Source organism: Manis javanica, chromosome 11 (assembly GCF_040802235.1).
Source record: "Manis javanica isolate MJ-LG chromosome 11, MJ_LKY, whole genome shotgun sequence".
NCBI classification, from domain to species: Eukaryota; Metazoa; Chordata; class Mammalia; order Pholidota; family Manidae; genus Manis; species Manis javanica.
Window position 1 is genome coordinate 104,766,145 of NC_133166.1, and position 12,291 is coordinate 104,778,435.

At 41.3% G+C, this 12,291-nt stretch overlaps 1 protein-coding gene across 8 annotated transcripts in view; it reads right to left on the bottom strand.

Annotated features, from left to right (window-relative positions):
- PPP1R12B (protein phosphatase 1 regulatory subunit 12B) overlaps nt 1-12,291 on the bottom strand; it is a 222,102-nt gene that overhangs the window by 125,371 nt on the left and 84,440 nt on the right. For 3 of the 8 annotated variants that reach the window (XM_073217144.1, XM_073217145.1, XM_073217142.1), the window contains exons 10-13: nt 9,747-9,950; nt 8,650-8,732; nt 7,067-7,192; nt 848-1,030 (exon numbers count right to left, since the gene is read on the bottom strand). In XM_073217144.1, coding sequence (XP_073073245.1) covers nt 848-1,030; nt 7,067-7,192; nt 8,650-8,732; nt 9,747-9,950 — 596 coding nt within the window. The other 5 variants (XM_073217143.1, XM_073217140.1, XM_073217141.1 and 2 more) reach the window with 4 other exon arrangements.

Sequence of the window (12,291 nt, forward strand, 5' to 3'; positions counted from 1 at the left end):
TTGAAATTTCCTTAGCAGGAAGCCAATTAAAAGATGACAACTGTGGACTCTGGAACCTGTATTCTTCAATTTTTATGTATAGAAAAGAAAAAAAAGAAAGGAAGGAAAGGAATGGAAGAAGGAAAAATATTATTTTTCAACTCACTTAACATTGCCCTTCCATTTCTTCTCAAAATGTGTTTTAGAGCTGTTTTTACAATAAACAAACACCTAAGAAGTTTAACTCATTGTATCTTCATGCATTCTATTTTTTTATACTTCTTCAAGTGGGAGAAAATGGCCCATTCTCCTTGGTCACATCTTCCAAGGTCTCTTAATCCTGAGAATCAGGAAGTTCTTCTTAGTTCCTGCCTTAAAGCTCTCCTATTCTAGTCACAACTGCTCTCTCATGATTTTTCTCTAAAGAAATTGCAGAACAGCCAGGCACTATCCTTCTACCATATCATCATATATTATTCATCTCCTTTTCTGGTATTCTTATCAAATTAATTAAAACTTTATAGCCTAGCTATTTCTCTGAGCCTTTTATCACTCTACTGCTTTCCTTTGCTGCCAGAGAAGCTGTCACAGACTATTCAGAATAAAACAGAACGTCCTTCTCTGGGCTTCAGGTTCTCCATCACTAAGTGAGGAGGTAAAGCCTATTGCTCCTAGAAGACAAACGGAAAAAGATGAGGCTATATCCATAATAGACAAAAATCTCCCAGAGGCAAAATACAAAACCCAAACTGCAATATAAAGATCTGCTTTCATAAATGTGTCTGAGCTCGGGGAAGAGACCTGACACCTACTCCTTTACCTCCTACCTCAAAGCAGAACCCTGCAAGGAAATTCGTACATGACGTACCTCCTCCTCTCCCGGGCTTCCACAGAGGAGTCCGTTCCAGGAGTGGAGAGCAGAGTAGCAGCTGTAACCCCGTTGGCAGTGTTAGGAGGAGGGCGATTAGTGATCACACAGAGCGGGGTGCTAGAAGAGACATTGTCTGCTGTTTTCTCTGCGGTTGAGTCAGCCTGGGATTTGTAAGGAGTCCTGGAATCAGAAAAGACACATGCAGAAAGAGGTCAGGCGTGCCACACCACCAGGCCCTGCACAGACAGCGGGCTGGAGAGGCTTAGCGAGAGAATCTTCTCGCTCAGATTTTGTTTGTTGGGTTTTTTAAACTCTGAGCCCTTGAATCTTAGTATGATTACACATTCAGTCTGATATTCTCTGCCAGAGGATTTATGTTTTATGAATTTCTTTTTGCCCAAGATTAAAAAATTTTTTTAACTAGCTATGGCACAAGGCAAAATAGTGACATCTGCAAGAGTGCTTTAAATGACTCCCGAGAACCATCTGTCTCCACATGCACACAGAGGCCGGGCCTCTCCACACATGCAAATGACACTGGAGTCACTTACGGTAGCTCCACCTGCCCCTTAGATCCTGGCAGTGGGAGTCTTTCTGGTCGCCCTCGGCCTAGTCTGGATGACCATCTTCTTGGCTTAGGCAGAGGTGTGTGGCGAATGCTCTGAGATCTCAGCGTGCTTAGCCCTCCCTCACCTGGCTCGGCAACTGTCCCCCTTCCACTTAACCAAATGCCTAAGTGTCTAGATCCATAACTGCACACACGTAAAACTGAAACTAAAACTAGTAAGATTCTATATGTAACCTTAACTAGAGTCTTTCCAACAGCAAGCTGTATAATTAAACGCATTTACATGAAAACAACATCTTTGTTTCTTAACAAAGAGTTGAGAGCAACCATTGGCTCTCTATCCAAAAAGCTATCATTTGTGATGTCACAGCTTGTTGCTGGGGTAACAGAGATCCAAAATTGATATTCTCAGAGATGGGAAAAGCAGTGAAAATAATGAACGCTAAAAATCGTGTTTTTTTTCTCACCTACTCACAATTAACAGGAATGCTTGTAACTAAGCTCACTTTCAAATAATCACATTATTAGAATAAGCTCAAGAGAAATAATCAGAACATAAAAATCTAAATATGGTGCCTACATGCAAATATAAAAATAAAACAATTTTAGAGTGTTACCAAAAAAACCCAAGCCACTTTTCCAGAAGCAATTAATGGCTCAGAAAAAAGGTGAAATTTTATATTGCTTTTTTTTAATTTAAAAAAATGAAGGCAAATAATTCCTCAGATGTACAAGACACATGAGTCTATAGAAAGTTCTAATAAAATTAGCCAGAAACAAAGCTATAAAAAAATTACATTTATCAAAACCTTACCTGAAATTCTTTTTAGATTAATAACATGTTTTGGTCTCTCTGCAATTCTTACACTGTAGAAATGCCAAAGATTTTATTTTATTAAATTGCAGAATATGACTTTCACTATTATTTTGAAATGTAGTATATAATTTTTACAAGTAGATTGTTAGAAGCAGAATAGGAAAAACTACAGAGCAGGGATCCGAGACTTTGAAACCACTTGGGGCTAAATTTAAGCCAAGTTAGCCATCTTCATCTGTAAAATGGGGACAATGATACCTTACAACACAGGGATCTTGTGATGACTGAATAAAATAAGGTATGTAGAACACTTAGGATAGTGCCCAGGATAAAATAAAAAGTCAGTGGAAACAAAACAGTGAAACAGACAATAGCTCTGAAATGGACAAATTAATGTTCAAATCCTGCCTCAGTTCCTTACTAGCTGTGTGACCTTAGCAGGTGATTAAGTTTTTGGTCTCAATTTCCTCATCTACAAAATGAGAATACTATTTCATACACTAGAGGGCTCTTTATAAGATTATAAATAATATATGTGTGCCTGAGATAGCCCGTTGCCTAACATATTCATTTTCCTCTTCTTCCTTAAGTAACAAGACCTATACAGTACTGAAGGCAGCAAAGTTCCTAGTTAAAAATCCACGGGCTGCTAGAGGTTGCCAGGGAGACATTAGCAGAGAATTAGCACTTTGGGAAAATTCTTGCTTGATTCAGAGGCATTCCCTCTTTGCACACTTCCCCCTTCCCTCCTTCTTCCTGCCTAGAATGCAGCCATAATGGCTACAGTGCTGGCAACTACTTTGGACCATTAGGCGACTCACAGAAATGGAAGCCATGATCTCAGATTTGTAAAGCAGGAAGATGGCAGGAACTGGGATCTTTTAATGACTTTGGAGCTGTATGCCAGCCCCGCCTACTGTTGGACTTTCTTACGTGAGAAAAAAGTTAACAAACTTTTAACATATTTAAGCCCCTATTATTTGGATTTACTGTTATATGTGAGTAAACTAAACCCCAATATAATTTTTGTATAGTACCTAACCCATGGGGTTCAACAAATGGTAGCTATTATCATTTCTCCCCAGTCCCAGCTCTTAAAAGTTAATCAAGTAACGTCTCCACAGTTTCTTCATCTATGGGGATAATATATTTACTATGCCTGTGCAAATGGATTTTTATGAGGACCTGATAAATTTAGTTACACAATATTATTATTATATATAGTTTTATATATATGTGTGTGTGTGTGTGTGTGTGTATAGTTACACAGGATTAGTAAAAATCCATCATATGCCTGTCCTTCCTCATAAGCAACTGGACCTAATATATTTCTAAATAATTATACAGTATTATTATAAATAATTCATCAGAAGCCTATTCCTCCTGGTCAAATAAATAACTGCCACTTATTTTAGGGAAATTAATCTAATAAACTGACAAATACCAATCAAGCATCACCATCAGCGGCATTCTGGCAGCAACACCAATTTCATGAACGTCTTTCATTTCTTTGTCAGCTGTGGCAGCGAGACCCTTTGCCACACCCAAAAGCAAAGGGTCTCCGATCACACTAAAGGATTAAAAACCACAGTGAAAATCACAGCTGAAGTCCTGCTGCACCTGTGCAATGACACTCTGCCCCCGCTACCGCTCAGATGAACTAGAAACCAAGAAGATACTTCCCTGGAACAAAGTTTAGACAAACGCAAATCTCTTTCTTCCTACTGTGTTTCCGGCAAAACACTTTCATTGGCTGGGAATTTTCAGAGGGACATACAAGGCTTTTGGAACAAGAGGTGACATTCCTTCTGTTTTGGATTTGTATGCCATCTTCCAAAAACCCTAAACATAAGAGATTCCTACTCATAACTACTGGAAAATTAAAATAAGTGAAATATGGGGACATTCTTAATATATGGCTTACCATAATAGTATGAGCCTTAAACTGCAATCACAACTGGTGAGGGTACTGAGATATGAAAGCAGTCATATTAAGTCGATGCCCACCCACCAAACACAAAGATATATACCCCACGATTATTCAGTAAGCAACTGCCGACTCATTAATACAAGTCAAAGCAAAAGCGATCTCATTAAATTATGGACATTCTCACAGGAATTCAAATGTGCTTCCACAGTGACTAAGTCCCTTTGGTTCGAATCTCGTGTGCGTACCCAGAGGCATTAGCTTTGGTGGTGGTAACTCAAATGGCTCCAAAAAGCCTTACCTGCCGCGGTGTAGGGACGCAGTAGTGTCTGCACTGACTGGTGCAGGGCAAGAAGAGGCAGGCTGCCACTTGCCGCCCCGAGAGGTAGATGAACCAATCGTAATGGGTGAGGTAGCAGGAGATGAATTGCGATTGGCTGAAATGTAGGGACTTGTGGGGTCACTACTTCTACCAAATGAAGCACTGCAAAACAGCACACAGTCACATTCTTCAGGACATGCTGCTCACTCACCACTTCCCAGTACCACCTTCCCACCCACACTGGGCACTTAAAAGGAATGTAGACCAAAGAGAGGGTACAACAACTGGGAAGTGGAGGGTCAACCCCAGCTAGAGCCGCGTCACTGGCAGCGAGCAGGCATCTGTCAATCATCCAACAGAGCGAAGGAATGTGGAGGCAGAGAGATGGTGTGCAAGAAGAGGAAGCAGGAGGGTGGAATATACGACCAGAGTGGAGGCTGAGAAAGGGAAATAATAGGAAACAGAGTAATTTTATTAAAAAAGTAATTCCCAATAAACCCCAAGGCAAAAAGTCATGCAACCCCAAATGCCTACCTGCTACAGAATGAGAACTGCAAAAGCTAAAGACCAGAATCTGCAGAGGCTTTGGATTTAAAATTAAAGAGAGAAAGTGTGAAGTTCTGTGGGAAACAATGTATTTGAGGACTGTGATTCTTTAGCCTAAAGCAAAAATGCCTTTAGGGGGATTTAAAGTTCTAAGTCTAGAAAATAACATTGTATAGGCATCAGAAGACAAGTCATCTTTGTTTCAATTGAAGATAGGTAAGAAGCACGTCAGCTGAAGCCAAAAATTATTTGAGTTAGAATTGTTTTTAAGAAACTTCTTAACTATGACAATCATGAGACATTTGAGAGAGTGACCAAAAAAGATGGAGCCTACTTTGAAAAAGATTAATTTTACTGGGCCTTATGAAAGGAATGTCTACCTAAAGGCAAGAGATGAACTAGAAAATGGAAAGTATGCTGAGCTTTGGCACAGCTCAAGAATGACAAACGTTCACTCACACGTTGTGTTTTAAATAGTGATGGCAAATAATTCTTTCTTTTTGGAAAGATCATAAAGTAAGATTCTGTAAAATTAAAAAGTACTTTAGGGTTATGAAGAAGAGCTTTGGAAATGCAATGTATGAAGCAAGTTGTAGATCTCTTCTCAAAAAGTGCTCACATAATTAAACATGCTTTGTATCCTAGAGGCAGTCCCTTTCTCCTTTGTTCACCACAATTAGGCTTAACTACCTCTTTCAAACCAATGCTACTCACTTGACCCATTTGCTAATGATTTAGATCACAAAAATCAACAACCCCACCACAAAATAACAACATGCCTGGAAATTAAATGGCAGCTTTCTCTTTCTCAGATCTAGAACATGACTTTCTTAGAAAAATTTTCTTGGTCTTGGGTACAACTAAAAGGAGAAATAATGTGTCTAGTTAGAAAATGGCCTTAGCCTTGAAGACAAATAGATGACAGCCTTATTAAGCCAAAAACACTGAGTTTGTATTAGAAAGCTTCAGTGAGATCACTGAATTGTACCTGTAGTCTTTGGAAACTGAGCTCTTTCTTACAGGATGTATCTCTAGAACTGAAGAATATTAAAAGGCAACAGTGGTTGCTCATTTTACAGTTTACTAGTTCTCATGTTCCAAAATTAACTGGTTGACAAGATTCTTCCAATCAAGGGGAAGTAAGTTTTGATCTCAAATACACAGTCAATGGCCAAAGCCTGTTTCTAGGGAAGACAACCAACTATAAGAAACCTAACGTTGAAGCCTATGGCATGAAGAGACAATTGCAGGGGTTAAGAAGTGGCAGTGAAGAAAGAATTCAAAGTAAGCAATGAGAATCAGATTCTCCCACATCAGCAGCAAAGTTCAAATTTAAATATGAATTAAGTGTATCGTATGGCTTAATGGCTCCGGCAAAGGGGCCTTTGCTTGCTGGCTGGTACATGGCAAAGAAAACAACTGCAGAGAAAGGAATATAGATGAGAAAAGCAGAAGGAAACCCATGTACCTTCTCTGCACCAAACTTGCGAGTTTCACATCTTGATGGATCTGAGGGCCATTAAAGTCATAAAAAAAAAAACAACTCAAGTCCCTAAATTAACAGGCTTCAATATGACACTTCTTTAATGCAATATAAAACTATCCCCATTTCCCACCCTCCTCACCACCCTACAGGGTCCCTCCCTTCCACCCCACAAAACTATAACTCGAGATGAGAATTACTCTAGTTTTAGAAAATAGAGACATAGCAACTGGACAGGGGTGATTTAAATTCAGTCCTGCTCAGAGATTACTAGAAGTCACTTCTGGTTCAAGATTTTAATAGCACTGTGAGGATGGAGTATAAATTCAGTCTGTCTGTGGTGAGAATTTGGAATTAGCTTACTTTAACTGAGTTAATAAATAAATTTTAATTTAAAATTAGTCAAGATGTTAGTTCCAAGAAATCTAAAAGTAATTCATTTTTTGGATTCATTTTTGTGGTGCTAATTGGATATAAGATGGCATGCAATTATTACCCAATGCTCATGGCCAGAGTGAAGTTAAATCATATCCCACCCTTCTGAACCTGGTACCTTTTCAAGTAGGTTGATACATAGGTGGAAGGAGCAATCGTCTGTGGGGCTTCATTTCCCTTGGCTTCATCCCTCCACAGCTGGCGGGTATAGGAACCACTCCTCACTAGATTAACAGCCGATTCTCTGCATGGGCATGACAGAAAAACAAAACGAAACACTGACTCCTACCACCAGTTTTGTCCATGATACAATGCAAACTACGAGAAAAGAGCCTGATAGGCAAATTGTAATATGGCTAAAGAAATAGATACATTTTTCAAGTGGCTCTTTGTTTTACATACCTGTTTTCTATATAGACAAAGGATCAGTTAAGTACTACTATCTCCTTTCTTTTACCAACTTCAAAGCCAACTAATTTCAAAGGGTACTAAATCCTTATGCCAAAGATCTCTAAGCCTTTTTACCCAAGACACGTCCCTTGCCTACAAGGTCATTACTGTGTGGTGGTGAGAGGAGAGAGCTGAGTCTGTCTTGTTTATTGGTATATCTCCATTCATGAGTACAGTGTCAGGCATGTAGGAGATGCTGAATAAAATTTTGCTGAATTGACTCAATATAGATTCCACAAGGTTAATTTAGCTTGTGAATTGTCAGAGTTGAACCATGATCAGTTAACAATAAAGGGGAATTTGAGGCTTCTTAAAAAAAAAGTCTACAACCCTTTTGTAAAAAGAAGTCAGTTTGTCCCTCATTTAGAAAGCTTTGCAAATCAGTCCCCAGTAGGAGGTTATTCATAAGTGAGGAGAGAAGGGGATAGTGGGGAAGATGAGGGCATCTGTTTCTACAGAAGAGGAAAGAGAATGAGGATTTGCTGGAAACCTCCTTAGCATTATAAATGAAAAGGCATCTAGGAGGGGGCTACAGTAGATTTCTAATCCACTCTTGTTAACGTGGAGTCTTTGTTGCAAATGCTACTGGTCTCATGTTTCACAGCTTATCCAGAACAGTCCTTCTCAAAGTTTAATGTGCATCTGAATCACCCAGGAAATTTCATTAAAATGTAGACTCAAAATCAGCAAATCTGAGGTGGGGCCTTAGATTCTGCATTTCTTACATGCTTCTAGGTGATACCAATGCTGCTGGTTGAAGGACTGAACCCTGAGAAGCAAGGCTGTAGATCAGGTTTTGCTCTGAAATGGAATGTTATTCAAAATCCCCAAATTCATTTTAACTGATGAGGAAGACTTGAAACTTAATCTACTTACAAAATTAAAAGTTGATCAAGTCAATTTTTACTGGGATAGGCCCTTGCACTAGGCACTGTGGGTGCTTGAGGAACTAGACAGACACACACCCTACCTTCACAGAGCCTGTAAAGGACTAAACCGACTCCACACTCAGAAGGGTCAGAGACAACTTCCTAAAGGCAAGAGCAGCTGGGCTGGGGTGAGAGCCTGGGCGGCGAAGAACTGTCAGGGCAAGGGAGCGAGGGCTGGGAGGTGTGTTCTGAGCAGAAGGAAGAAGAAGCTGGTGACGTAGAGGGACGCCTGCAGGAGGACGGCAGCAGAGGCTCGGCCGAGCGAGCACTGCCTGCCCAGGAGAGCGGCCGAGGACCACCTTCGGGCCTGTGTGAGGATTACCTGTTCTCCTTCTCTTCAGTATCACTTGTGCTGTTGAGTCTCCGGGGTCCTAGTGAACTAAAATAGCTTTTGTTTTCTCTCTCCTGTAAAATCAAAACAAGTAAAGTACAGGGGAGGTGCAATACTGATACAGAGTAAAACACCTTGGGTAAAAAAGCAGAACTTAATATACCTGCATCTTATTTCTATACGCAGTACCACCTCCATGAGTGGTGGTATCACAAAAGGCTAGTCTTCAAAAGTTAATTCCTAACTTGTCTTCATTAAAAACCAATATACAGGGAAATAATTCTCATGGGAAAATCCCGGATAATCAAATAAGGAAAAGAGCAGTGCAAATCACACAAAGCAGCCACCCTGCCAAGAGAGAGGCAGCCTTGGAAAAGCCCCAAACAGAAGCTCCACACTGAAGTTCTGATGAAACTAACCTTACTTCTTTCCCACTATATTCTCCTTGCAATGCAGCTGCGTGCACAGCAAGTATGTCTCAGGGTTAACCTGACCAATATGCCTCAGCCCCCTGAGTAGTCTCTAGAAATGTAATATTGAGCAACGGGATTATAATTGCAAGGAAGACCCAACCCCAGTCAAGAGCATCAAGGGAGTCCTATAAAATGTGGAACCGCAGTGAAAAAATAAAAAGGTACTCATCTTAGATGAATATGCAGATGACCTGTTCATGAAATCAGCCTGACATACAACTACCAATGAAAAATTAAGACATGAAAAAAATTTTTTCTAAGTACTAATTTGCCTGAACTTCATTAGGATTGAAAGCCCAGACAAGGAACTTTGCTTCTAGACATCAAGAATAAACTACTGGTATCGGTCCAGGGGACCCTTATAAGCCACATCCAAATTTTCAAGCCTCTGACTCCTGGTTTCTGCCTTAGGCTAAGGAGGGTAAGGGAGAATGAACATAACGTGCGCCAAAAGGAACGCAAATAGTTACTCAATTAAACTATCGATGCGCCTGTTTCCCTTTAAAGACCTTGTACTAGAATCAAATTAGGCACTAGAAAATATTTTCCTCTGTTCCAAGGTTGAATTTGCATGGAAGGAAACTTGCAATCCCCCCATACTGTGCCCACGTGCACCTTATCTTTGTTGTCTAGCAGAGCAGAAATCCGCGGGCTTGACGAGGACCGGGAGACGGAAGAGCCTCGGCCCCCCAATGCCTCCCTGGGACCGGCCACCTCACTCAGCACATTCTGGCTGCCGGTTTTTCTGAGTCCCAGTCTCCATGAAGAAGGAGATTCATCTTTGGGCTCTTCTGACTTGTTGAAAAGGCTGGAGGAAAACTATGAGGGAAGAAGCAGATAAAAGGACAATGACAGTCCTGATTATTCTTTTCAGCCTATTTGCCTTTTCAGCATTCCCATACATTCGGTGAGGCAAAATCAGGCACTCCTGGGGCAGGGCAGGGTCATGGGACCAGCATCATGATGAATTTTTCCTGCCTATGACAAAAAATACCAAGATACAAACAGTATAGTATGAACAGGAGGGCCTCCCATCTTAAGGCTAAGATTCCATTTAAAAAACCAGGGAGTTAGGAGGTAAGATTCCGAACATACTTTATGGTAATCAGCCAATAACTGACCCTGTCTAAGGCAGGACAAGCAGTTCTAAATGGTATGTCCCCACAGCTTGAGAATCACCACTAACTTGGAGAAGAACAGGATCAAGAAATGCCTGCATTAAGTTTATTTAGAGGACTGACAATGGATGGTGACAGAGTGTCTCACCAGCGACACACATCAGGAGACCGTATGCCAAGCCTACACCCCCCCCCCAGCCCTTTGACCATTCTTGAAAGCCTTAAGAGACAGACTCCTAAACCCTTAAGCTCACCTCTCCTCTGAGGCTGCCTGCACTCCCCTTTCTTCAATGTGTACTTTGCCTTAAACAAAGAATTCTCACTGTTCAACTTACTACATTTTGTCTTGGCTCTCTCCCAGTGGTAAGTGTCTTTGTTACTTGGCTATTTCATTCAATTTTCTAAACTTAAGCACAAGTCTCTCTCTCTGGTCTTCTTCAGACAAGTAGGGAAGGGCTACTGAGATCTCTGATTTGGGCCTGCAAGTTCCCATCGCCTGGGTGACCCAGACAGGACTGTAGCTATACGATCATGCTCTTTAGTAGCCTGCCTGAAAAATCTCCTTTCTTTGCCTTTGGGAAGTTCTCAGAACATAATCTCACTCCAGGTAGTGCTCTGGAGCTCCCCCAATCCTGGGGTCGTAGGGGCTCAGTCCCCACACCATGCAGATTCAAGCGGACACTAGATGCCAGGCGGCCCTGGCTTCAGGAGTTGGAGCAGGAGCTCAGTGAGCCTCCCTTCCCTCCCTCTGCTCTTCCTTGCGCTCTGCTGCCTGCGCAGAGGCTGCCACTCACTGCTATGATTGCTTTAATGAATTCCTTCCTTACCTGCACTCCTCTGACCTGTTCAAGAATTCTTTCTCCACCAGTCAAGAACCCTTCCCCATCCAGGCTGAGGTCTCACCTGGTATGCAGGGAGAGTCCTCCCCAGACGCAGCTGCCCACCACCACCACAAGGAGAACAAATAAACGGCAGGCTTTCTGCCAATGTGCCTTCCTTATCTGCAGACGCCGATAACCTCGCAAGGCTCCCTTTCTCCCTGAGCCAGAAAGAGCCTCATTCTTGACACGGTGCTCCCACCCAACAGAGCTGCTCTCGGAAATTAAACACTATTTGCTCTCCTGCTCTCCCTAGGCAAAGAGTACAGACATAGAACCCCAGCAGATCCAAGTAACACATGTTCTCTTGACTCACTAAGTAACTGAAAATAGGACTTTTCACTTCTTTAGGTCTCAACACACTCATCTGTAAAATGGTGATGATGAGCTTAATTCTTCCTTAAAACATGTAGCGACTGGAAAACACAAGATGAGCCAATGTATAAAGATGTTTTAAGGTACTGGGGTAAGCTGACACAACTTAATACTAGCAAAAGTACTAAAGGCCACTCCACTCAAATTTCAACTGCTTATTTCAAGAAGACAGCTTATTTGATCTAGGGCAGCAGTTCTAAGTGTTTCAGATTTTACCAAGCAGCAAAATTTTAAAAGAAAAAAATGATGTAAGTCATAGAGTTGCAATCGTTTTAGTTTTTCCAAGAGAGAACATCTTTCAGAAACTGGTTACCATTTCTATCACCATCACTTCATTAAAAAAAGAAAGCTATGTTAATATCAGAAAAGAAGACTTTATGAAAAGCTTACATTGTCTTTCATTATCTTGTTTGCTGTAAACCACAGAAAACATCATACTAGCTCCAGCCCAAAGACAGAGGGGGGTACAACTGGTCTTTAGAACAGTAGCCAACAGCCTCTTCCTGGGATGGGAGGGCCCTCTGCCAGAAGGTTTTGGTCTTTCTCCAGATACCAGCCCACCTTTACTGCCTGGTGCAGTGAAAATGCAACAGAAACATCACATTACTCTTCTCCATCTCACGCTTAGATTACGGACATCTGGATGTACATAACCGTGTGCTCTTTGCAGTTCTAGAAGCTCAATCATGTCAGCTCTCTACAAGTCACTCTGACTCTTGAGAGGAAAATTGCCTTTCCTGGCATCGTGTTAGCAAAGCAGAATATGTGTGTGTGTATTTTCTATAATTT